This window comes from Onychostruthus taczanowskii, unplaced genomic scaffold, assembly GCF_017590055.1.
Source record: "Onychostruthus taczanowskii isolate IOZ18803 unplaced genomic scaffold, ASM1759005v1 scaffold6, whole genome shotgun sequence".
In the NCBI taxonomy this organism is placed as follows: Eukaryota; Metazoa; Chordata; class Aves; order Passeriformes; family Passeridae; genus Onychostruthus; species Onychostruthus taczanowskii.
The window spans coordinates 11,267,688-11,294,007 of NW_024503679.1; the positions used below are offsets into that span (position 1 = coordinate 11,267,688).

At 48.6% G+C, this 26,320-nt stretch overlaps 1 protein-coding gene across 3 annotated transcripts in view; it reads left to right on the forward strand.

The window, feature by feature from the left end:
- NTRK3 (neurotrophic receptor tyrosine kinase 3) overlaps window positions 1–26,320 on the forward strand; it is a 203,381-nt gene that overhangs the window by 23,872 nt on the left and 153,189 nt on the right. For all 3 annotated transcript variants that reach the window (XM_041418936.1, XM_041418937.1, XM_041418938.1), the window contains exons 2-3: window positions 8,895–8,969; window positions 10,398–10,469. In XM_041418936.1, coding sequence (XP_041274870.1) covers window positions 8,895–8,969; window positions 10,398–10,469 — 147 coding nt within the window. The remainder of the gene's footprint in view (window positions 1–8,894; window positions 8,970–10,397; window positions 10,470–26,320) is intronic.

The following is a 26,320-nucleotide window of genomic DNA, read 5'->3' on the forward strand; positions in this document are numbered from 1 at the left end:
GTCTCCTCATTCCCAGTGCCATCGATCACAGTAACAGCCAGTTTGTGGGAGATTTTATTTTCTCCTTTTCCTCCTCCATCCGTTTTCCTGTCTTCAAGCACAGCGTGAAGTGCAATGAGTGCATGTGGCTGGCAGTGCTTCCTTTTGGGTCCCAGCTGAGCTACTACAGCCTCCCAGAATATTGTCTTGACCATCTCCAAGCCCCTGTGTCTTTTTGGGGAGATGTCCTTTCTACAGCATGCTCTTTGGCACTGCTTTTTACCAAGAGTTATTCCTGCCAAGCTGAACTCTAGTGATCCAGTACCTTTAGTACAGTTCATTGTCTTGCTAATGTGTGTAGGCACTGTGCTCCCCAGGGGAGAAACAGCTGCCTTTGGAGTAGAGCTTGGCAGCCCTTTTTTGTCTGTGTTAGTATAATTATACATATATGTGTGTGTGTATATATATACCTATAATAGATATACATATATATACATACACACACACATATACATACATATATATAAATATGTTAAAAAATATTATAGTTTAATTTCTGAAAAGCCTCAGACCTGTTTGGCGATGGAAGTGTGAGGGAATTTGACTTCCAGTTTGAAATTGCAAGGAGGGTTTAATAAAGGAAAATGTGATTACTGAAGCCGATTTTGACCAGGGTGCTGCTTCTTCTCTAAAATGCCGTTTGATCTTTAAAGACCACAAAATGCTGCACACTTCTTTCTCTGCCTGCATATGAAAGCCTACAGATAAAGCATCCTTTCCTTTGGCATGGCATGTGCTTGGACAGCTGCTGAAAAGCAGGTGCTCTTTTGCTTTACATGGGTGCAGGAACCCAAAGGGTGCTGCTTCACCCTGAGGTTTGTGTGGTGTAAAACTCCCAGGGGCAGGTTTTTTCCTGTCCTTGTGTTGCCCTCCCATCCTAGCCAGCTGCATGGCTATTTTGGAGATGTGGTATGATTAGACATGCACAGGTTGATGTTAGCAGTCCTGAGCCAGGAGTCTCTGCTCCATGTCCCCCAGATCCATGTCCAACAGTGGGAAGCACATATCTGGGCACAGAAGACTGGCTTTGTAGGTTCTCCCACCAGAGAATAATGAAAGCAATGCCCTTTTGGGGAAATATAATTGATTTTGGCACTCAGAGGAAAAGGGGAGTGAGCTTTGGCTGATGCTGCGTGTGGGGAGTGAGCTCCCACTTTTAGTGATGATTCACCCAAGGTGTCTGTGTTTGTGTATTTATATTCATGTCTGCAGGACAAAACTGCTCATCCCATTTCACGCCTTCTCACTCTAGATGGTGTTTGGGACTGTGCAAGGGTCAGATAGTTGTGGGAATAAATAAGAAAGTTAGGAAGAGAGCCTGCAGGAGCTGGGAGGTGCCAAGGTGGTGGGCAGGGAGCTGGTGCTGGATCAGGAGCCCAGCTTTTACACAGAGGTGTTTTTGGGGTGCTGTCCCCTCAACCCTGCTCCCTGTGCAGGAGAACCTGCAGCCCTCAGGGTTTTCCTCCTGAGGCTTTTGCACTGCTTCTTGTCTCTGATAAATGAGGTTTCTTCAGCACTTAAATGACTTTGAACACCTCAGTCCTTGCTTGGGACCCCAAGGCAGCTCCCTCTCAAGACTAGATGAGTAATAGTGATGGAATATTGGGGCAAGTATTTGTGGTGATGGCAGCTGTACTGCTGCCCACAGCACTTCTTCAGCTCTGCAATCCTACTTTACACCTATTTCCTCCTTTCTGAAAGTATGTGCCTGGGAATAACTCCCTACACTAAGGATCTCTGGATGCAGTGTGTGGTAACAGGAACATACTGCCTGCTGTGTGCTGCAGCCATCTGTCCATGCTGTGTCCAGGCAGGCTGCTGTCCTCTGCTAACACTGACACACTGTCCCTGAAAGGAATGCTCCCTGCTCTGTAACTCATCATCCAGAGCTGGTGGGGGAAGCAGAGGCTTGAGGAGATCACAGAAGGAAACTGGTGCATGAGCTAACACGGGGCACAGTGAGCCCTGGGAGGATCTCCTGTCTCTGGGAAAAAAGCAAAGCATGAGGTTCTGGTGGCACTGGCACTGCTGCTTTTTGTGTCCAGCTCCTGTGTGTCCCTATGGGTGCCATACAGGGTGGAATAAGTGCAGAGCCTGAGAAAAGAACCCAAACCTGTTCAGCGTAGCTTAAAGCTGTTTCTCAGGGGATCTTCCATTCTAGGGTGTCTCTATATGATGATCTTTTTAGACAGTGCCGCTGTAGCGGCTCCTCTGCACCCTGTGGATGCTCCTGGCCAGCCTGGGGCCAGGTAGATGCTGTTGGGGTGAACATGAAATTTGTCTGGACTCATGTGAGAAGTGTTCTGTGGGGGAGTCCTCTTTGTGGCCTGTCACTTGTGTCTAGCAGTCAGGTTTCTCCAGGAAGATTTTTGAGATGCCACTGTGCAGTGCCTTGTCAGGAGCTGAATTGTTCCCAGACCTTCCTCAGCTGGGGATTGGGAACTTCCTCCTTTGCTCAGCCCTTCTGGAAGGGCCTGGTTTGGATGGCTGGGTTGGATGTGGCTGGGCCCGTGGGATGGGGCTGAGTGCACCCCTGTCACACTCTGCAGCCCCCACGTACCCTGGCATGACCTTGGCAGGAGCAGCAGAGCAGCGCACAGGGAGCTGTGTCACAGTGGTGGTTTATGATCCTTACCCTGACAAATCACAATTACACTGTGGAGTTATGCTCATAATTGTTTCTACAAAGTTGCATTTGCTTTCTCTACTCCTCCTTTTCCCACTGACCTCAAATTATCCTTAATGAGCCACTGCTGGGTGACGATTCTGTGTGGCTTTTTGGGAAGGGGAGACTGTGCTTTAAATGGGGGAAATGTTGTCCTTGTAAGTCTTTATTCAGCTGTAATTGCCTTTAAGTTTCTGTTACCAATTCACTTTTATAAATTTTATATTGAGGAAATCAAGTCCTTTGTGCCTCTAGTTATTAAATTATGTGATAAGTGCCTTATAATATTATGAAAGATGCTTGATTTCTTTATGGCTTCCTCAGCCCCAAGTAGGGTGTGAGGGATGGATAAAAGGAGCTGGCAGTAGGCACAATGGCTGTGCTTAGCCCTGGGTTTGTGTGGGACCTGTGCCAACTTTCAGGGCTTCCCATCAACATCTGCAGCACCTCTGCTTGGAGGAGGCAGCTCTTACTGGTCAAGGGTTCAGACAGGTCTTTCCTTTATTCCTGCTGCAATCAAATTCACATTTGCATGGTCTGGAGCTGGCATGCCAGGAGGTTTGTTTATAATGCTAAACATATCAGGTAATTGAAAGCTAATGTGTCTGTCTGGATTGCAAGGTTTAATATGCCTGGGTGACGAATCAATTTTCCTGTTGCATGGCAAGAGAGAGGAGGCAAATGCTCTGCTTGCCTTCCCTATACATATATATATATATATATATATATATATATAATTGTGTGTGTGTTGGGGTGCTGCCTAATTGCTGGCACACAGCTTATTCACTGCCCAGCATCCAAACGTGAGTGGTGGCACTTGCACAGCAGGGACATGTCACCTGCTTGGGAACAGAGTGGAGCTGATGGCATCCTTGAGGGATATCCAGGCTGGGATAGACACAGATTTGGGGAACACGTGTACACATGCTGTGTAATGCTTGGTGCTTGTCAGGTGCCTTTTTTAGCTCTTGACAACAATGCTTGAAAAGCTGAGAGAGATTAGACAAATGTTGCATGAGGAGGGTGAAGGAAGGCCAGACACATTAAGGGGCCTCAAGTTAATTGCTTGGTAAGTTGGCATGAGGGTGTTTCTTCACCTCTCCCTGGTGCATGTGGGGTGAAATGAGCCTTGCTATGTTGGAATCCAGTGGATATTCCAGTCTCCCTTGCTGCTTTGGCCCTGGGCTGGAAGGGGAGCTTGTGGAGCTGTGCAGTCTCAAGAAGATGACACCAGCTTGTCATCTTTTTGTCAGACACAGGCACTCCTTCTGGGAATGAAAGGAATTGCTGTTCCCACAGGTCTGTGGGCTACCAGCCTCCTTCCAGCAAGCAGGGCAAGGTCCTGGAACTTTCAAGACCTGCTGGTACCTAAACCCTGTGAGTTGGTGACTTTAGGGTCAGCAAGGTCACTGATCTCTGTCTGTGTGATGCTGAGCCAAAGACACCTGGCTGCCTTGCTGGCTCCACAGGGGATCTGTGAGAGGGATGAGATGCTTGCAAGCTGCTGAGCTGACAAAGAGGGCTTCATGCTTCACGGGTTTGCTGTTAACTGGGACACAGCACAGAGCTGGGGACTGACCACTGGTCTGGCTGCAGTAGTCTACAAGGCTTTCAACACCTTCTAAAGCATGTCTGTGGGTACATGAGATGTGATGCAGGGTTGGTGTCCCAAGGTTAGTTTTTGTCAGGCTAAGCCTATGCATTCCTTTGGAAAGGCAGCTGATTTCCTCAGCAAAGAGATGACTTTGTGATGAGAGGTTGATATGATGCTGCACTGCATCACAAGTGGTTTGTTTTTCTGGAGAAGACACTGTCTGGCCCAGGTGTGCTAGGTGAAGTCTTGGTGGGAGGTGTTGAAAGATGAGAAGTGCTGAGGCTGCTTGGAGGTGATGTTGGCTCATGCTTCTATTGAGGATGCTGGCACAGGAGGCAGGAGTGTGCTCATGGGCTTTGCTGCTGGAGCTGTGGGGACACAAAGTCAGCTGAGGGTGGCCCAGAGGAAGAGCTGCAGTAACAAACCCAAGAGACGCTGCAATGCCAAGTGGGGTGGATATAAATGTGGGTGTAACAAGGCTAGGAATTAATGTCTGTTGGAAATGACCTGCTGGACAGAAATGCTGGGTGCAATGCCTAATAATGGGGTAAACACACACCTCCTGGCTGATGGCACTGTGATAAGGGTCACTGTGATCTCAGGCTGCAAATCATGTTTTTTTCCATGTGACTGGGGAGCTGCTCATGCTGTTACACAAGTGAGATCTCCTGGAGACTGCTCTGTGTTTCTGGTCACTCTTACTCAAGGAAAAGGGACTTAAAGAGGCTGATAAAGCAAACAGCCATTTTCTATGTGTCTGTCACAGTGGTTCCTCTTGCATTGATCACCAAGTATGAGCATTAGTTGTGCTGTGTGAAATCAGAAACAAAATAAGCTCGCTGCCAGGACTCTGCCTGAGCAATATATCTGCATCACTTCTGGGACATGAGTTAGTGTCTCTAAGGGCACTTGAGACAATTTGCCTTGCACTTCACAGGTACAGATGTGCTGCCTTAGAAGACCTGGCATCATGTAGCTTGTAAATGATAGCTGGGTGGGCCTGGCTCCTGCTTGGAAAGCGGGGAGGAAGAAGTGCCAGGAAAGACAAAGAGCTGCTTAAGCAAAGGCAGTTTTGACTCAAGAGAAGATGGGTGTAAAATGCAAGTGAGTATATTTGGGTAAGGAATGAGAGGTGCAGCATTTCAGTCTGAGTTGGGATGGCAAAGCCCTTGTTACTTCCAAGGTGGAATTTACTTGGTCTGTAGAAGGCATGGTGTAATTCAGCTCTGCAGTGCAAGGCAAGGGGACTTGGACCAGCAGGACCCTTCTAACATACAAGAAGTATGAGAAGGAAGCGAGTGTTTAAACAAACATGCCCTACCCTCCATTCTCCACCCAGAAAATCAGTCAGCAACATCATCTGTGTTAGTGATGCACCTCATATGGTCTCGATTAGGAGTTGGATGTGAGTCTAGGTGGGTCTGCATGTGGTGAGCTCCTCAGGACTTGTGAAGTATGGTAATGCTCTTCAAGCTATTGGGTCTTGCAGAAGAGCAGTTTGCCTTAGTAATAACTGAGGAATGCCACAGGAATATGTACTTAGAGATGTGCAGGGAGGAGTAAACTGTGGTCCACTGACTGTAATTCATACCTCAACGCCTGCCTGAGGAGACCAGGGCAGGGCTGGGAGCTGTCACAGCTGTTTTTGGTGTGAACCAGGCACCCGTGTTCCTGTTGGGTTAATGAACTGAGGCAGAGGAGGAGGGAAGGTCTCAGTCTTTGGCAGCAAGTGGGAGGATACAAGATTTCTAGGGCAAGCAAAACCCTGAAAGGAAAAGAGGGGGAGCTAGTTGAGATACTGCAGGACATGAGAGGGACTGAAGTTTGAGGGGTGGAGTTTCTCTGCTTGGTTGGTTTGCTTTTCTGTGCAACCACTGCCAATTTTGCAATCACAGCTTGACTCCTTGAGCTTTCAGAATAAGATGCATTTCTGTTTTGTTTTTTAAGTGGGTTCAGATGAACCCATCCAGTGCAAAGTTACACTATTCTTTCTATAGCAATAGGAAACCAAAGAAAATATTTTTCCTGGTGTATCTTTGAGGTGCCATTTGATTTGTCACTTCTAGAAGCAAGGGTACAACTCATGCTAAGTTGAAAAATCAGAGAGAAAAGGGGAAAAGCCATTTCTGCAAATCCCTGAGAAGGGTGGTGTTTGTGTAATTTAAAGGACTCAAAGACCCTTGCTGACCTGTGCACCTAATTGTTATTTCCCTGCATTGCACTCTACATAAAGCAGCTGCTGGTTTGGGGGGTTATCCTATATGTGTGTGCATGTGTTTTTCCACTGCTGTTTTCCTTGTCTCTCTATGGGTGTGGTATGTCTATGTTAAATAATGAACTAAAGTATATCTGGCTCAGGAAGCTCTTGGGCTTTGTTTGGGAGGCTGGAATACAATACAGGTTGTGGAGCTGTGTTTACAGCCTAGTGTTATGTCACTGGGAGGGAGTGGGGGATGTCATGGGGAGGCCCCAGGACCCCCATGCACCACTGCTGAGTCACAGGAAATTCACGCCTGGGCATGCCACTGGGAACGAGGTCAGGTCTTTTTCTGTCTCCTCTAGAATGCTGCCCACATGGCTTTGAGTGTCAGGTCAAAAATAACCTTGACTTTTTTTAGCAAACACAATCAATAAAACAAGAGCCAATCTGGCCGCCGCCTCCTTCCCAGCTGTGGTTGCTCCATAACTCCTGGCTCGGGGCTGTTCCATCCCTCCCTGAAGGTCATTGCTTGGATGCTGTAGCTGCAGCTTGCCCTGGTGGTAAACCAAGATCATCCCATTCCTCCTTCCCATGTCCTTTCTCTTGGAGAACACTCACTTTGCTATGTAGGAGTTGCAGATAGGAAATATTTTCAGCCTTTTCTTCTGGCCTTGCTCAGTCCTGCAATCTCACGGCCCAGGGCCTGAGCTGGCAGCCCTGCCTTGACTCCAGAGTTTCACTGAGCTCTTGGATCTCCTGACTGACTCCTCCCAGTCTGTGTTTTGTTCTGGAAATGTTCTCAGGGGCCGTAGACAATGGCAGGGAACACGAAGTGGCTGTAATAATGTCCTGATTCTCATTCTGTCTGGGACGCAGGCGATCTGAGCTGATGAGCAGGGCATTGGGGATGAACTGTGACTTATCCTGTCGTGCAGCAGCATGTGGGAGCTTGTGCTGTGTCCTTAGCATAACCCCTCTGGGCATGCAGACAAATTATGGAACATGTAGAAAGCAGAGGTGACTCTTGTGGGTCTCTCCTTTCTTGGATCTGCATGGTGAGAGCAGAGAAATATAAGGAGATTTAATCCAGGCTTTGTGTTTTACTTTTTTTGAGATGGATGTTATTTGGGGAGTGGCTCAAGTAGGTCCATGTATTTCCCTTGTGCTAATTCACCTGTTCTTGTGCAAGCACAAGGCATAGCAAATGCTGGAGGAGGAATCTGTGGCCCCTGTGACTGCTCTGTAAGTGGTCTAAGATCCCTCTTCTGCTTGCTCACCATGTGGGGTCCTGCAACCTTCTTGCCTAAAATCACAGCACAGTTCTCAGTGTTTTCTCTTCACTCCAATCCTTCATCACTTGGAGATGTTTTCCCTCTCCAGGGCCAAGTCCAAAGCCAACTATTGCATCAAGGCAGATGTGAGCTTGGGTGCACATGTTCAGAGACTTCAAAGTTGGGCTTCTTTCACATATTGTCCGATGGGACCTGCCAGATGTTTTCCCTCTCTCAGTTGGCTTTTAGAGAGGACTACCTCCACCTGCTTCTCAGAAAAGACCCTCTTGAAAATGTTTGTGTTTCTGGTGGGAAGGTGTTTGAGTTTAACCTGGGAGAAAGCCAGAACTGGTTGAAAACTGCCTGGGAGATGAGGATTGAACTCCTTTCACACCACACAGCAGTGCAGCCACTTAGGATAGGCCAGTGGCCACAGCCAGGCAGCCACACTGCTGCCAGCATCACTCCTGTGCTGCTGATAACAGGGGACCCTGTTCTCTGGGGCTGCTGATCTGTCACCTTCCCTGTCTCTAATATTTACTGAAAATGATCTTGAGGTGACAGATCTATTTCTGTTTTTGTTCTCTATAACATACCTGCCAGACTGCCCCAGGCGACTGAGGAATTTGTAATAAAGGCACTGTTTCCAAACTAGGCTTGGTGCTCTCCTGCCAGCAGTGCTTCCAGCCAGCAAAGACTAGGACCCTGTTTATCCATCCCAGTTAGAGCCTGGATAAATACATGAATTTTTTTTTTCATTTAGGCCCTAAGTTTTTGTTGAGAGGTTTTGCACGACCTTGGATAAATACATGACTTTTTTTTTTTTTCATTTAGGCCCTAAGTTTTTGTTGAGAGGTTTTGCACGACCCATTTGAATTGTGCCTTTGTTCACTGATGTGTGCAGAGAGGGGCAATGACTAGGGCAAGGATATTCAATGGCTTGGTTGCATGTTCCATGCTTGAAACTGTGGGTAAATCCATGTTACTTGACTTTTCCAAAAGGCTGGGGAAACAGAATGGGGCTGGGTGGTAGGGTATGACACCCTCCCTCTGTGTGCTGTCTCTGGCATGGGCTCAGCAACCATCTGGTTGTGCCGCAGCTGAGCCTTTCCTTCTTCTCCACAGACACATAGAGAACTGGAAGAACTTGCAGACACTGAACGCCGTTGACATGGAGCTGTACACGGGACTCCAGAGGCTGTGAGTATGTCCTGTGCATTGGGGAGGGGAACGGGCCGGGGCAGCCCCTTCCTTCCAGCAGAGCCATGGCTTCCTTCCCTCTGCAGCCTCCATGCTGCCAGTTTAAGCTGCTGGATCTACCGTGTTTTGCTATAGGAGCCCACAAAACAGAGATGAAATGCTTTTTGGTCTTGGCTGGGTCTGTGAGGAGGAGGATTGCTAGCTCCTGACAGCTCTGTCAACACACATCAGCCCTGACCTCTCCTCTCCCCTGCTGTTCTGGTTCTGGGCTTGTGTGTTGCTCTGACTCATTCCAGCCCCACAATGTGAAATTCCAGCTGTCTCCACCAATCCTTCATTGCTGGGCTGTTGGTCCTCATTTAGTGCAGTTACCATCATGGTGGTGCTGTGCAATAAGGGAATAGCATCTCCCTGCACAGCTCTCCGAGCATGGAGAGAGGTCAGCTTTGTGCGTCATGGAGGGGAAACTGAGGTCCATGGGGTTGAAGGGACTTTGCATATGCTTGGAAAGCCTGGCCAAGCAAGGATGCCACCCAGTCTCTCAATTCCCCCTCCTACATCCTCTGGATCTGTGAGCACCCTGGATGCTGTGTGTCTGAGATGCAGAGTGTTGCTCAGGGCTAATCAGAGACTCTAATAATGTGTTTCACTGGGAGCTTTACATTAAGTACAGCTCTCATGTGGGATGGAGGAGCTGTATAGGGCTGAGCACTCAGTAACCAAATTCCAGCAAGCTGTAATTTGACACACAAAACCCTTGTAAGCAGACTGGCTGTTGTTCTCTCCTCACGTAACAAAGCAGCAGAGACAGCAGATATTTACAGAATTACAGAACATACTGAGCTGGAAGGGATCTACAAAGGTCAAGTTCAACTCCTGGCCCTGCACAGGACCATCCTCAATAGTCACACCATGTGTTTGCTAGTATTGACAAATCCTGGTCATAGTACTGATAGAGCTTTTCCAAAGTAGGCTGTGAAAAGGATTCTTCCCCCTTTAAGATCCCAAATTCCCTATGGAAAATACCCTTCCTTATCAGAGCTGCAAGCAGTGGGGTTTCCTCTGGTGTATGAAGATGGGAGATGTCTTTGCTGTGGTTAGGTTTGCTGTGCAGTGCTACTTGTGGAGATGGAGGGAGAGCAGAAGATGTCCTGTGCAACCTCAGCAAGCCTTGGTGGATGTTAGGAGCAGAGCCTCATCCAGCAGCCACTCTGCACTGAGCCTGTGCCGTGTCACCACATCAGATGGAGATGAAAAGCCAGAATTCTTCTTTGCTCGTAGCTCCTCGAGACTGTCTGGGACAGATGTTCCTCCTGGGAGTGGTGTGGGTGGAGTTGCAGGCTCCCAGGCACACTTGGTGTGCTGAGCTGGGCTTTAGAGCAATTGTCTGTCTTGACTCCATTGCTGCCCTTCTGCATCTCTCCACAGGACAATCAGGAACTCAGGACTACGAAACATCCAGCCAAGAGCCTTTGCCAAGAACCCTCACCTTCACTATATGTAAGTGCCATCAGCTTCTGACCCCTTTTGCCTCTTCTCCCTGTGGAAATGTGGTTCCCATGGCTGATCCCCAAAGTCCCTGTGGGGGACAGCAATGGGGAGGGAAGGGGAATGCTGATGGGGAAAGAGAGGCAGAGGTGGCAAAGGGCAGGAAATGGAAAGCAAACTGCACAGGGGAGTGGAATGGGCTGCGGTGCAGGATGGGGAGAGCTCCTGCTGGGAAGCTGAGGGGGTTTGGGTTCCTAATGACTGCTCTGGCTTTGATGGCAGCTCTGATGAGCGCTGCCTCGTCACAGCCCGGTGGCTGCTGCGCGTTTCCCTTTCTGCCAAGTCTGGGGGCGGCCACCCGCCTGCCCCAGCACACAGCCAGAGCCTGCCCTGCTCATTACTTTTTAACCAAAGGCTGCTTTTCTGACACAAATCCTGGGGTGTGGAGCTGCCAGCTCTGCTGCTAATTATTGACTTCTTAAACTGGGTCTGGGGTAGGGATGTTTTGTGCTGGAGAGGCTGGAGCCCTGTTATCCTGGGACATCGCACAAGTGTCCAGCTGCCAGGGCATCGTTAGCTAGGCAGTGGTGTCATGGGGAACTTCCACATCCTTGAGGCCAAGTGCACTAGTTTCTTTTCTAGATGTGTATTTACTTTTCCCAAGGTGATAAAGCAAAGCCTGAATTTCAGGCCACTGTGCAAGGTGCTCGGTGGGCTTGAAATATTTTGACCAAGTGGCTGTGCCCAAGATCAAAGCCCTCTCTGCTCCGCTGTAGATATGAAAGGTGAAAAGGGTTTGGTGAGAGGCCCTGGCCTGGGGCACCAGCTGATGGGCTGAATGGGAGTGTTTATCCCTGCTGTTTGGAAAGCAGTGCTAGTGGCTTCTTCAGTGAAAAAATGCATTCATTTGAAGTGTGTGGGTGCATTGGGCCATCGATACAGACTCCTTCCTGGGGCAAGGAGATGGATGCGACCTGCAGAGCATTTGTCTTTTGATGTCTGCTCAGAGATGATGTGAACTGAAAAACCCCAAAAGCTTCCTTTTTGGAAAACCATTTACAGTTGCTAAGTGACAGTAAAGTACTTGCTAAATAGAAGATCTGCAGTACCAAAGGACATGAATAGTTGAGGGCATTGTGAACATGAACTGAGCCTTTTTGAGCTTAAAGAATTGCATATTTTCATAAGAAACCCTCGTTAATGCTGACCACTGGGATATTCCTGATTTCTGCTCTTTATTATTTTGATTTGTAGCATTTGTTTTGTGTTTTCTGTAGTTGTTTGTTCCTGGGAAGCAGTTCTCTCTGAACCACTCTCAATTGATTTTTATATTTTTTTTGACGGTTGTTTGTCAATTGTGCAGTTGCTGTTTATGTATCTAGCAGATAAAATGAATAACATTTGATTCCTGATGAAATTAGTTTGGATGTTGTAGGAGTTTAGAAGGCCATGTATGCTAGCTTTGAGGCTGAATGTGCCATTAATGTGTACAGAGGCAATTGTTGCTGCTTTTCCCCAAAGTGTTTGTTTTTGTCTTTTGGAATTACTTTTGTGAGTGGAAAAAACCCCACATCCATCTTCTGTCAAGAGTTAGGATTGGTACGTGGTGATGAAATATGTGTTTGTTTACTGCTTGGGCCCTGTAAGATTGATCATGTTCTTAACATCTTTCTTTCCTTGCCTTTTGGAGCTCCAGGCAAGTAAGTATATTATTTGCTTGGTGTTTGCCAGTGGGTTTTGATGCTGTTCCTGGGGCTTGGCAGTGTGGATGCTCCCTGTGAAGGATGCTGGACAGCTGAGGATGGAGACCTGTGCTTGCAGGGCTGGTGGCTTCTCAAAGGCTCTCAGACCACGATGCCTTTGATGCTCCCTTGCAGCCAGGGTGGCTGGTGAAGCTCTGCACAGCCTGGCAGGTGCCTGGTGCCACCTGGGATCCCCTCCATGGCCTCAGCACCCTGCCAGAACATCAAGGTGCCTCCTTGGCTGCTCTGTCTCCCTAGGAGCTCAGCTCAAAGGCCTGACATTTTCTGCAGCCTCTGCACATAGCAGCCAGGGGTAAAAGGATTAATGGAAATGTCACTCTGCTGCAAGTCTTGGGCTGCCTTAGCCAGGTACAGGAGTGGGTGGTAGTGAAGGATACTGTCCCCATCCTCTCGTGGTGGGGTTAAGTGCAGGGCTGGGACCGTGGGATGGTGCTTAGGGCTTGTTGAGTTACTGCTACACATTTTTGCTGCCACTTTGTTTTTCTTTCTCCTTTGGTGGCTGTTTGGATGGTTGCTGGTGGAGCTGAGTCAATAAGGTGACAAATGTGTCTAATAAATGGTAGAGTGGAGAGTGGTTTCACTGCCAGGGATGGTTGGCACAGGGTGGTGGGGGCCCTAGGCTGGACCTTTGCAGGGTGTTGTAAGCTGGGTCTGAGCAGTTTTTTTCACTTGAAGCTCATGTATAAATTCTGAGGCCTCAAAAGCTTGTTTCCACCCCACACATGCTTCCCTTCCCATCCTGGGTTAAATTGAAACTTCCTGCTGAACTGAGTTTTTTCCCAGTGCCTTTCATCAAGGTTTCCTCCTCTCAGATGGGCCAGATAGCTCTGCCTTCTCCCAGTAACATCTATTTCTGGCCCTTCCTCTCTGCACGCGCTTGTCTTCAGACCCCAGCTGTGCAATCACAAGCAGATCACTTATCCCAGCTCTAATTGCAGGAGCGCAGGTCTGTGAGGGTTTGGGTGAAACTTGGCTTGGTTTTTCCCCCTTTCCCACCACAGAGTCAGGAAGGAAAGGTGGGAAACCCATGAAGGGGATTTTCGGCATTCAGCTGCTCAAGAGGTAGACCTCAGAGTGCTCCAAAGTGCAGCCTGACAGGATCATGCCTGTCCTTTTAAGGTTTGAAATTAGCTGTATTAAGTGCAAGGGGCTTGAGGCTGATGTAATCAGTGGAGGAGCAGTGGGTGACTGTGAGCCAGAGGTGTGAATCTAGAAATAGCTCTATTTCTGGAGGAAATAGAATTTCCTCTTCCTTCTCCTTGAATGAGGACAATTAGGGCTCCATGGCCAGTCTGATCATTGGTGATATGAAGCCTATCACTGCTACAGAGACAATCCAAAATATAACGGTGAGTTTTGCAGCATGGATCTACCTCTTCTGCTGGTGGTTGGGCTGAGACAGTTCAAGCCTTCTAAAACAAACACTGTCTGGGTGCTGAATAGGGGTGGTTGTGTGTCTGATCTAAGCTGAATATATTCCAGTGTTGTGTACCCTTACTGGAGATCATCTCACTGGGGGAAGTTGCATTGGTAGGTTCCTGGTCCAATTTCTGGGCATGTTTGACAGCCCTTTGGCTATTACAGGGAGGGTCCTGGACAATCTCGTATGCTGGATGTGAGGACCAACAGGTCTAGGCTGTGGAAGGCTGAGCCTTTGTAGCCAAGGTTTCTGGGTGTTAGTGTTAGCAGGTGATGCAGCTGAGCAGAGGAAATGTTTGTGTTGACAGAAAACCTCAGTCTTTGGCTTGAGGCTATGCAAGAAAACTCTAGGATGGTCTGGTTCCTAAATTTGAGAAATATAAACCATCTGAATACATATTTACTGTGCTGCTCTGTTTAGCACAGCTTAGTGAGGAAAGAGCCTTGCATGCTCTCACTCTCTCTATCCTCCTAATGACACGGGAAAGCTTTGGCCAATTTATTTGAACTTGCTAGAAGGTTATGAGTCAGGAGGTTATCAACTTCCTACACATGTCATGAAACCAGGCAGAGTAAAGAGAAGTTGTTGTAGTGCCTTGTGGGGAATAATTCAGCATTAACATGTTCCTCATTAGGCACTGGGAAGTCCACAGCAGAACTGAGCTTCACAGTGCTCCAGGAACTGGAGCACAGGCGAGGACAGGACTTGCACTGGCTGTGGGACAGTAGAGCTGTGCATGCAGGACAGCAGGGCCCCAGCAGGCTGTGCCTACAGCCAGACAAGTCGATATTTGCAGTGCCTGAGTCACCCTTTCCTGGGAGCAGGTCCTTAAGAGGCTGTGATTCCCTCGGAATGTTTTCCTGGGTGGCTGCGTCCTCAACCAGCCAGTCAGGAGGCACTGCCTTGTATTTGCAGAGGTAATTGTGCACACCTTATTTATTGTGTAGTAAAGAAAACAAATTAAGGCTGTGTAATTACAGAGACAGGCATGCTTTTAAATAAGGCTTAAGTAGTCAAATTTCTATTTAGAAAATTAATAATTACCATTTCTGTCTGCATCAGAGACTCTTCTTAAACTGTCTTTTAGAGGTTTATACATGCTCCAAATTAGTTTGTGGGCCAGCCCAGACACAGCTTCTATGAAAGAGCATTCTCAGTGCTGCCTGCCAGGGTGAGGACAGGGTTGAAGATCAAGCTTTCCCTTCCAGTCTTCACCCAAAGGTTTTAAAGGTTGTGACCCTGGGCTGGCTCATGCTGTGTGTAATTGTTTTTTTGAGTATGGTGTGGTCAGATGACAACTTCCCAGGTGTTTTTATCTGTGTGATCACATTGGTCTCTTTCTCCCCAAAATGAGGACTCGGGAATAACTGCAAGGTACTGGCAGGAATGCTGCAGGGGCATGTTTTGTCTGTTGAAAAACTGAGCTGGATGATCCATGGGCTTCTTTTCATGGGTAAATTTGAGCTGTGATTAATCTGGAGTTTCCAAGAATGTCCTTTGTAGGTTGTGGTGTTTTCCGAGGATGGGGTTGGCTGCAGTGTTCTGGTTTGGTTCAAGGCAGTTGTGTAGTGTCAGATGAACTGGTACCTTGGCACTGAATGTAGTTTGTAGCTCTGGCATGTGGATTCCCAGGGTTTTGTTACAGGTTTAAATTTAGATAGGAAATACACAAGGCTTCATCCCCTGAAAATTTAGGGGCCTGAGGAAGTATGAATTGGTGAGTTACCCTCTGCCCTCTTCAGTGCTGTGTCGGGACAGGACTTGTAGCACTCCAAAAACTGAGGCCTGTGTGCTTTCAGAGGGCTGCAGACAACCCTCTGCAAGGCTGGCAAGCTTCACTTTCTTTGCTCTGTGTGTTTGGGAGCTTGACTGAGATCTTACACTAAATAAAGAAATAAACAAATAATCAGATGCTGAATTATTCCAAGTGGAACACTGTTTCCTCTTGGTCATGCCTTGAGGGTCACTTTCCCCTGCTCAGTGTTAATAATCTGTTGTCTTGCTCTGAAAGAGCCATTCTTAGATATGAATCAGGGTTAAACTCTCTCTGTCTTGCTCCATTCCACAACCAGCTTCAGGCCCTGTGCCTGCCTGCAAACCTCCACTTGATTCTGGCTGTCCTGTTAGCTTTCTGCCTCCTTCCTGATGGTTTCTTCCTGCTTTGTCCTTCCACTGCACTGCTGTCATATCCATCCTGGCAGTCTCCTCCTAACCAAAAGTGTTGTGTTTTAATTGGCCTGATTTCCCATCCTTGCTCCTGAATCAATGCAGCCTCATGAGGCCTTGTGTACCAGCTGAGCACAGTGTATGACACTGGGTGAGCTCTTAGTCCATTGAGAAGGTGGAGAAAATGCATTTACCTAAACCACCTTCTTGATAGTTTAATAGGTTTTGTTTTGCATTTCCTAAATAGGACTTAAATTTCTCCATGAATATAGGCAAAATAAGAAGATTATATGAGAAAGATTGAAACAGCCTTTAAGTTCTATTAGGTGAATATTCTTTTACTATCCCTAAGCAGGCAGCAGCTTGGCTACCTTTTGATTCCCATTTGTACTCTAAGGATGTTCCTGCTCCAGCCCCTTCCAAGACCAAATCACTGTGCTGCGATTAACTTAGGGAGGTATTTTCCCCATATGTCTCCAGCCCTATAAAATTCTGGGCATGCCTACAGCACAGCCACTAAAATAAACAGCTGTAACATCTCTTCTGCTTCCATAAACTTCCCTGTTTTCTCCCCATCTGCTTTGTCCCCTGGATGCCAGTGTAGAGCAGGTCCTTGCTGATATGCTAATTGGCAGCAGGGGTTTGATGGCGTGTTTATTCCCAGTTTCCTGCCTCAGGTGACTGATAAGCAGCTAACTGCAGCTTCTCCTTTTGCTGCAGTGGCAGAGGTAGGTCCTGCGTTTTACCAGCCATTGTCCACAAGGCCAGAGGAGAGACCAGTTCCCTGCAGGACTGTGGCTTCCCTTCAGGCTGGGTTGAAATCATTTGACCTGCATTGAGAGGGCTGGGTAACTAATTCCTGGCTGCAGGCTGCCTTGCTTGGCTGTGGAGAGGGTTTATTGTACTGAGATAGAAGGGGGAGCAGTGAGCTTGTGACTGATGTACTCTAGAGGGACCTGAGAGAGTGTTTCCAGCTCAAGCACTTCATGTTTTGTGCCAAGATTTGTCCTGCTTGAGTTCCCCACCTTAAAACCTGGAATAACATTTATTTTCTCTGCTTTTATTGATCTATTTGAGGCATAACACCTTGTATGATTTCTAATGAAACCTGGCCTTGAGTTGTGGGATGCTGTTGCATTGTAAGATCACTTACAATAACTCTGTCACAAATAAGTTTTGCACACCAGGATTCTTATGTAAGGTCTATGACTCTGGAACCTGGGCTCTCAGGATTTTACTCTGAGTTTGTCTCTCCTTCCTTCCTTTGAAATGTTGAGATGATCTTTCCAGTTACATTGTGAGAGTTATTTCCCCTTCTGAAATTTGATCAATTGTCTTTTGACTGACATGTGAAATGGTTTTTGAAAAGGTCCTGTTTTTTCCCATCCACTCTTTAAAAAGTCTGCAGACAATGCTGGGAATGTTTAAAATGAAGCTGTCCTACAATGATGTGAGGTTTGTTCTTTGGGTGTTTTTTGTACTTTTTTGGTTGGTTAAGGTTTTTTTTTTGTTTGCCTTTTTTTTTCTTCTTTCTTTTTTACAAAATTGGAGTAAAATATGAACTTCAGATGAGTTGGTGGGTTTGGGGGAGTCAGCCTCTGACCAAGTCTCTGCTGTGCAACAACGACCTGATGTATGTCTTGTGGTGAGCTTCCCCTCAAAGAGAGGCACAACATTTCTCTTGGATGTGATCCTGAAAATGGGGCGTAGTTGTACCTTGGTTAAACCTCACCACATCTGAGACCACCAGTAGCAGAGACTGAGCTGATTTCTGGAGATTTGGACATGACAAGGAATGGATCTTGTTTTGAGGCTTCTGAGATCACTGCAGCGTGGAGGGGCTCCAGAAAGAGCCTCTGACTGTCCCTCTTGCATCCTCCCCCAAACCCTGTGCTGCAAATCATTTCTTACCTGCCTGTGCCAGTGTGAGAGGGGCTGCAGAGGGAAGAGGAACCCTCCCTGGGAAAGGGGATACCTGAGGACATGGAAACCTGCTTGAAAGCTGCTGGAGGAATGAACAGTCATGGCAGGATGAGTGGAAGTTTAGTGACCACAGAAGTTATCTGTCCTGGGATTTGTCTTTCCATGATCCTGGTTTACTAACAGTATGGTTACAGGGCTGGCTTTCCCTTTTTGATATACTGGCAATAAGCACCAGGGCAGAAAAATAGAAACATTAAAATCATATGGTATTTGAGCAATAAGATACGACAGGGCATGAATGATGGGACATTAATTCATGATGGTGTGTGACAAGGCAGGAATTTAAATGTCGTAAGTTAGGCAGTCGTGAGTTTTATTGGAATTATAAAATTTTATTAGAATACTGGTCAAAGGGTGGAGTTTCCCACCAACCCCTCCCCTTATTTGTATTTGGGAAGGGATGAGTGGCGAATTCCGTGGGATGCAAGAGACTCGGGGGTGTTTAGAGGGCTGCCAGAGGTGTGTCTCCCCGGGGAGCTATGGGTGGCCGTGTTTCATGCCTGTTGTCCTCCAGCATGCCTGAAGCCATGCTTGGGCATTCCCGAGGCTGCTCCCCGGGGAGCCGTGCTGGTGCCCGGGCTGGGGCCGTGCCCGGTGCCCTGCGCCCCGCGGGGCCGCGCTTCAGCACCACGGACAGGGCCGGCGGCTCCTCCCGTCCCTCCTGCGCTCGTCTCCTCTCCCGCCTGGCCTCTGACCCAGCTCCCTGCCTGGATTGAAGCCTCCCGGCTTCCCTGCCCTCCCTACGGTTTGCTTCCTGCCTTTTCTGCCCTTCTCTTGGAACAAACTCCTTCACCTTCCAGCGCCAGCCTGTGCTTTCCTGGCTGCAGCTGCAAGCTGGCTCAAGGCACGGGGTGGGAGCTTGCCTGTGGGGTGCCCAGGTTGGTTTCACTGCCAGCAGTGTGTTTTTTCCTCCATCTCTCCTGCTGTGCAGGCAGCCTGCCCAGCTGCCTCTTTGACAGCTGCAATACCTGCAATATCCCTGGAATGTTCAGGGCCAGACTGGATTGTCTCTGAGCAGGCTGACCTGGTGAAAGGTGTCCTGCACATGGTGGGGGGTTTGGAATGATGTGATCTCCAAGATCTCTTCCAACCCAACCTCCCTAAGATTCTGTGAATACTAACTTTCTGAGCTGCAGTGATTCCTGGCACTGACTGTGCTCTGCAGCCTGAATGGATTTGTTTTGCAGCACCACTACCCCGCTGCTGTCTGGGGGTTTCTCACATGAGTAGTTCTCTAGGACATCTGCCATCCAACCTCTCTGCAACCGCAATCCATGGGCTTTAGCTAAATGTTTGCTGTATCCAGTTGTGCGTGTTGATAATTGTGGGTAATTTGCTGTCTCAGAATAATGAAGGAATGCCTGCTGCACTCTGAAGCACTCAGTGCTTTGTGGTGATTAGTCTTTTCATTGGAAAATATTCCTCACAGTGACCAGCAAAAGATAATTCTTTTTAAGTATGTAATGTATTCAGAAGAATGGGTAAAATGGAACTTTTGTGTGTAGACATTCCTGTTTATTTTGACAGAGTTAACAGTCAAAGGCAAGGCATGTTTCTGTTTTTGGAGTGGAGTGTACCAAGCAGGCTTCACTGGGCTCTGCCTGGATTAAGTCACCAGCAGTTCCCTGCTCCCCTCAGCCCAGCATTCCTTGGGCTGTCAGAAGGCACAACATACCACGCTCAGCTGGTCTCTTCTCAGAGCACGATTCCTCGCTGTGTGCTCAGGTGCTGCAAACAGGTTTTTGGGCAGAGGTGCTCCTGTGCCCATGCTCAGGTGTGTCCCAGCCACCTGCTGTCTCCCTGCTCCCCATGCCCACCCCACGGACACAGGGGGGAGGCAGCAGCCTGGGTGAGGCAGGTCCTGCCCGCTGCTGTCTGTCTCCCAGGCTGAGTGTTTTTGCTGCCATCTGATGAGACGTAGCTGGAGCATGTCAGCCTCACCTCCTGCTGCGGCTGGGAGGCTCCGCACAGCATGGGAGGTGGCAGCTGCCATCTCTGCTGGCCGATGACATGGGCCCTTCAGTTCCCCCATGTGCACCTCCCTGTGCTGGCCCCTGCCTGTCCCCAGCTCTGCTCCCTCGTGGTGCCCAGCTGCTGCTCCCAGTGCTGGGGGTGCAGGTAGCTCTCTTCCCTGCCGAGGTGGGGTGAGTGCTGCAGGCTAATGGCAGACTTTCTTTTCATTAGCGGCTGTAAACACAGGGTTCTGGCAGCAGCCTGCTTTTCTGAGCCCAGGAAGACCATTTTTCCTTTTATCTATAATTTAGTGAAGTGTCAAACCACAGAAGTTTTAATGATAATAAGCAGCAAAGGAAATTTATTTATTTGCTGCAAAGGTGGGTTTCGTTCCAGGGTTGGTTTTTTTACACTTCCCTCACAAGAAATGTTGGCTGCTCATGTAACCTCACTCTCAGTATGTCCAGGCTACCTTCCCTGAGAAGCTCAGCACCACAGTTCCTGCTTGGCTAAATGGCTTTCCAACCCCTCTCCCATGCATGACACTGCAGCCAAGCAAACTGGGAAAGGAGAAACAAGGAGGATATAGTGAGGTGGGAGCATCCATGTGCTTCCTGAGGTGTAAGGGGATTCACGAGTTTCCCATCTTCCTCCTGTTGCTGTGCATCTCTTACATCTGCTTCCCAGACCAGCCTCTGTGATGGATTTGACTGCTGAGGAAAAGCAGGGAAGGGCTTTTTTTGGGATGACATGTAGTGCTTGCCTTCTGCCAGCCTATGATGGTGCCAGTGCTGACTGGAGATAAAAAGTGGATTGATGTCATGTGGAGGGACCAGGGCTTCTTCCTGAGTTTCAGGAAGGCAGAGAATGGAACTCTGGGCTGGCCAAAGAGGAGCAGGGGATGGGATGAGTCTGTGGCAGGGACAGGGGCCAGGCTGGAGAGAGAAGGTTACAACAAGGGATTGGAGCAAAGAGTCTTTAGGGAAGACATGGAGAGCAGAAGGAGGATGGGGTGGAGGAGAGGTGACAGGAAAATGGATCTGGAGAGGAGGGGGAGGATTGACTGGGGTAGGGAAAAAGCACGTGTGTGTGGGAGATCTGCGGGGGGAAGCAAGTGTAAGGGAGAAATGGGTTTCCTAGGAAATACGTGGGAACTGTACCTCTGAATTAACCAGAACCTTCCTCACCCCTTTCAATGTGGCTTTGGAGGCAATATTAGAATTTTCCTAATTATTTTTCTTGGATGAGTTTTGCTATCCTGATGATATTAATTATTCTTAAAGGTCAACAGCACTCACTTGAATCCCCTTCTGTTCTATCATGTAATCAGTTAATTAATTGGAAACCATTTAGCAGAGTCTGCCGAGAGCTTAGCCTGCCTTATGCCCTGTTGTTTCACTGTTGCTGGATATATATATATATATAGTTTTGTATTTATACCCCTTCCTTCCTTCAGAGGCTCTGCAGAGCTCTTGCTACCATCCCAGTGCATCCCAGCCTCTGGCACTCCTCCCTGAGTCAGGAAAACTGGGGCTCAGGCCCAGCTGTTAGTTTTCTCTTTGCTAACCCCTTTGAGGTTATGCAAGGCTCATTGATTTCTGGGCATCCAAGTAGGTGGAGATATTTGAATTTTTTTTTTTAATATAAATTTGATGCAAGAGCCCTCTAACAGCTGAGATCACAGTCCTTGTTCAGGAGGAAGAGGGAGGACCAGAACCTGTCCCAGCACATCTGTGCTCAGTGAGCTGACATTGAGGCTCTTGTGTGGACCTTGTCCAGCTCTCCCAGTGTCTGCCTGGGCTTTTGGAGTGACCTCCCAGCTGGGTGGTTCCTCTGAAGAGCACCTGTCACTATTGCTTCAAGGATGTTCCTAGAATCATTAAGGTTGGAAAAAACCTTTAATATGATCAAAGTCCAATGACAGTGTACTCAGAGATGCTGGGAAATGCCCTGTGGGCATTGCTGTCCTTCCCATGCCATCCCCCCAAGCTGTGCCTTGCCACAGCTCTGAGCTCTTCCCTCACACAGGGCCATGGGGTGGTTGGCTCTGGGTTCACTGGAAACCCATGAGCAGGAGGCATCCCCTGGCTGTTCTCTGTTCCCAGCTTGAAGAACAATGCAGTTTGAAGCAAACAGAGTTGGATAAACCCAGCCCCTTGCTGGAGCTGGCAGCTGGCAACCCTTGTCCTCAGTCAGTGCACATCTCCTGTATTACTTCTGCATGCCAAAGCAGGAGGAAAGCCCAGTGTGCAGTAATATTTCGGTCTAATGGATCTAGAATTGCTGCAGTTTGGGACAGAGGAGATGAGGTGGGGGCAGTGAAGCCCTGAGGACCTCTTGGCTGCAGGAGGGCAGCTATGGGGGAAGGCTCTTGCCTGTTGCAAGTTGATTTTTCTTTTCCTTGAGTAGAACACTGCCAGTTCTGTGGATGCTGCTGGACTCTGCCCTGCAGGAAGGCGGGCAAAGGGAAACCAACTGCAGGGCTGACCCAGCTTTTAACCTTTCCTCAAGTCCTCTGAGAGTCCAGATGTCTTTGGAGAAGAGCAATGGAAACTGCACAACACAAGGGCGAGATGAGTGTAGTGCAGAGGGCCAGATCCCTGCATCTGCTCTGCCTCGAAGCACAGGGGACAGTGTGACCCACATCTGGTGACGCCTTCCCATCTGTACCGTGTGCTGAACTGAAACTGTGAGCAGCAATAAACTCTGAGGCGTGATTTGTCTCTGAGCAAAGCTTTGTGCAGCTGGGAGATGCCTCAGAAGAGATGACTTGGAGGGTGTGCAAGTGTCATGGGGTAGGAGATGGCTTTTAAAATAAAGGTTGGGCTGGTTTGAAGGCCGCAGCAGGACGTGGCTGCTGCACTCTCCCACACTGGAAGGAGAGGTGTGGGGCTGATGGGAGCCCTGTGACAGAAATGTGATGCCTTAATGCCTTCCCACTTGCTCTGCAGCTTTTTTTTTTAATGTTTTTTTTTTTTAAAGAGCAATGTAGGAGACCAGCCCCTTCTGCCTCCCTCAGACCTGTTTCAGTGAGTTTGAAAATCAGTGTCCTGAAACAGAAATATGGAGGGCTTGGTGGTTCCTCCCTCCAATGCCACATCCCAGGAGCAGTGGTGTGCTCGTGGAATGGCAGGGTCTCTTCTTGTGTGTCACCCACCATGGTGCCTCTCTCCTCCCTGGTGCAGGGTGCTCTGAGTTTGGGTGATTATTGCAGGTTCTGACTGTAGCCCTAGAACAAGAAATAGTTTGTGGGGAATGAGATGATTAGTCATGGCACATGCTGTGTGACACATGCCTTACAAGGTACAGGGCTGAACAAAGGATATACTTTTGCTGCCTAAGCACACAAAGGAAGATTGAGACTTGGAGACTTTTTGGTTCTGCTGTGTTTGGGGTCAGAAAAGCCCTGGGGGTCGCTGGGGTGTTGCTTGAGGAGCAGAACTGAGCTGTAGGTAATGCCAGACCATGGCTGAGGACCTCTGCTAATTGTGTCACTCCTCCACAGCACCAGTATATGTGTCCTGGTGCTGAGCCTGCACAGGGAGCAAATCCAGGAGAACTCCTGGCAGCTATGAAATCTCAGGCTGACCAGTCTAATGGCACATCCTGCTCTGCTCACTCTGCTTTCTGGGCATGCAAGGCTTGCACGCACTTGGCAGTGCTCAGTCCTTTTCCAGGCTGTCTCAAACGTGTCCTGCTGGGACTTGGGGCTGAGCTATTGGAGATTCCAATCGAGTCTAATACTTGCAGAGCCTGATTTGTGGGGAGGCCTGTCCTGCCACAGCTTCTGGGACTTGTTGGGGTAATTTTAGCACATTCATTAAGGGAGGACAGTACATTTTTTCCCTTAATGAGCAAAGCTGCTTACTGAACAGGAAGAGGAAGGAGGGGGACAGGGGAGGCAGGGAGGGTGATGAGGAGTTGTTACAGTGCTTTTAGAGGTCATTGGAGTCATCTGGCAGGGATAAGCAAGCCTGAACGGAGCTGCCCCTACAGCAGCATGTGAGGCTGCAACATTCTCCTCTCCTGCGGCCACCAGCACCCAGCTAAGGCTGCAGTGAGCTGTGAGATGATGGGAAGCACCTGTTGTGCCCAAATAGCAAGGGAGTCACATGCAGAGCCACCAGCATATCCAGCACTGGGGACCACAGCTGAGGGTGTGCATCTCTCCTCTCGCTGCTGCGAGGCACTCACTCGTGCTCCCTCAGCCCCAGCTGCTCTGGCAAGTTAATCCCTCCCAGTCAGGATTTTCATAGTGGCACCATGTTATTAAAATGTGTGAAAAACTTCTCCCATGCAGAAATAAATGTGTCAGCTTGGAAACAAGGGCAAGTGGAGGATGGAGCTGCATGGAGGAGGGACAGGTGCACAGGGTCCCTCCCCAGCAGCAGCGTTTCTGCCATTGCATTGAGCTGAACTGCATAAAATAACTTACAGTTTAATTACAGGGGCTCCTGCTTGTTGGTGTCATTAATGAGGCAATTGGCTTAATTTAGCTGAATAAAAATGGCTTTAATAGTGGAAACACTTTTGGCTGCTGGGTAATTAAGGGAAAAGAAAAAAATACTGTCTCCTCTTGCATTAAAGTCCACTCATTCTGGTCCGCATGGATCTGGACTCCTCTTTGTTCCACCTTCACCCACCCCTTTTTTAACCCCAGGAGCTCCATGAGGCACTCCATGGCCCCATCTGTCACTCATGCTGTGACAAAATGGCAAAGGTCACCTCCCCTCCCTATTGGCCACCAAAGCAAGGTCTTGGCAGTGCCTGCGGGAGCCGTGGGAGAGTGTGTGGGACACGGCGTGTCCCCCCCTGAAATGGAGGGAGGGAGCAGGAACTGGGATTTAGCTGTCACTCAGTGGTAACCTTGCCCTTGAGGTGTGCAGTGAGGTGCTGCTGGAGGGGGTTGCTGGGGACAGGAGTAGGAGCCTTGGGAGCACGGCTGCGGCAGCAGGAGGGCTGTGGAGCGGTGTTGAGCCTGAGCCATGGGTGGGTTGGGTGGCTCTGCCCTGGATCTGGTCCAGGTGAGCTCTCTCCAACCCCTTCTCCCTACTCAGCTCTTTTTGGAGGCAAAAAGCACCCTGGCAGCTACTTCTAGAGACTGTCTCCATGGAAAAGAGCATCTTGTGAGTGATGGAGAAAATGTCCCATGGCAAAGAAGCACTTTGAATATGTTCCAGGAGTGCTGATGGGAGATCTGTCCTGGGAGAGACAGGCTCTGTTCATTGCTGAGAAAAACGTAGGGAAGGCATTTTGCTTCCCTCTGCCTGTGTTTCCTTGATGTGTGATGTGCTGTATTTTGTTACAGGTGGAACTGATGCATAGGCTGTTATAAAGGTTGTCTGGCACACTGCTACAGGACTGCTTCCACTTTCCTATAATTCTGCCAAATTTTAATTGCTCAGACTGAAGTTTTCTGTTTTGGGTGTCTGCTCCTGGCTGATTCTATTTTTTTCTTATTTCTTTCTAGTTTCACATAAGAGCTTTCTCAAATGTTTAAGGTGGTAGAAGGGAGGTTGGGAAAAAGCTGTTTTACTCAAGATAGAAAATGCTGGTGATGCTGCTGTTGCAGAACATTTGCATTCCCCTTTTGTGGAGGGAAAGAAATCTTGTCAAAGGACAGATTTTGCTTGGAAGACATGATTTTGCTCACAGACATAGGTCAGCAGAATGGCTCTTGGTCCAGTTGGAGGGGAGAAGTTTTTCAAAGGTTATTCAGGAATAAGGGAGAAGAGTAGCAGCTCTTCTTGGGACGCTGCTGTTGGTGTGGGAGGGTGTCAAAGTGGGCAAGATCATAGGAAGTTTGGGCATGGATAAGGAAATTGAGGCTGAGAAATATTTGGGCGTGGTTGGAGAGCAATGAGTAGTGCATTTCAGCCAAATAGGAGGGAGAAGCAAATGGGTCAGGAAGGAGAAAAACTGGCACTGCCCAGCTGCAGCATAGGGTGATGGGGTTCTTGTCACTCCAGTAATAGGGATTTGGAGGTGGCAACAGGCTTGGAAATGCTGCAGGAAGGCAGAATGGGCCCTTGAGAGGCTCTGATTTGGAGCTGTGAGAGGACTAGCTCTGGATGTGAGTGCCTTGATTTTCCCCAACGCTCCCCATTTATGCTGTACAGAACAGTGGGAAATTTGGTGTGTGCAGCTGAGGTTTGTGACTGTGGGGAACCTTGCAATCACCAAACAGGAGTTACAAAGTGCTGGAGCTCAGAGCCTCACCTGTGGAGCCATAATTTAATCTCCTTGTGCGCATGTACTGTGATTCCCTCTCTAATTACAGAATCACATGCTCCCTTCCCCAGGAAACCTGTCCCATCCAGCATGTGGGATGGATCTGTTCTGGGGAGAAATCACTGCTGTGCAGTGAGGTTTCTCTGGAGGAGCTCTATTTTCTGCAGCACAAGTCAGTAGCTGTACCCTTTTGTATGTGGAATCCCAGTGCTGGCATCTCTGACCTTTGGAGGTTTTGTGACCAAAATGGTGCATTTTTAATGTGTGTTTGTGTGCAGCTCCTTTCGGTCTCTGTGCTGAGGTCTGTCTCTGAGCCTGAGGAAGGACCTTTGTGATGTTTTGGAGTT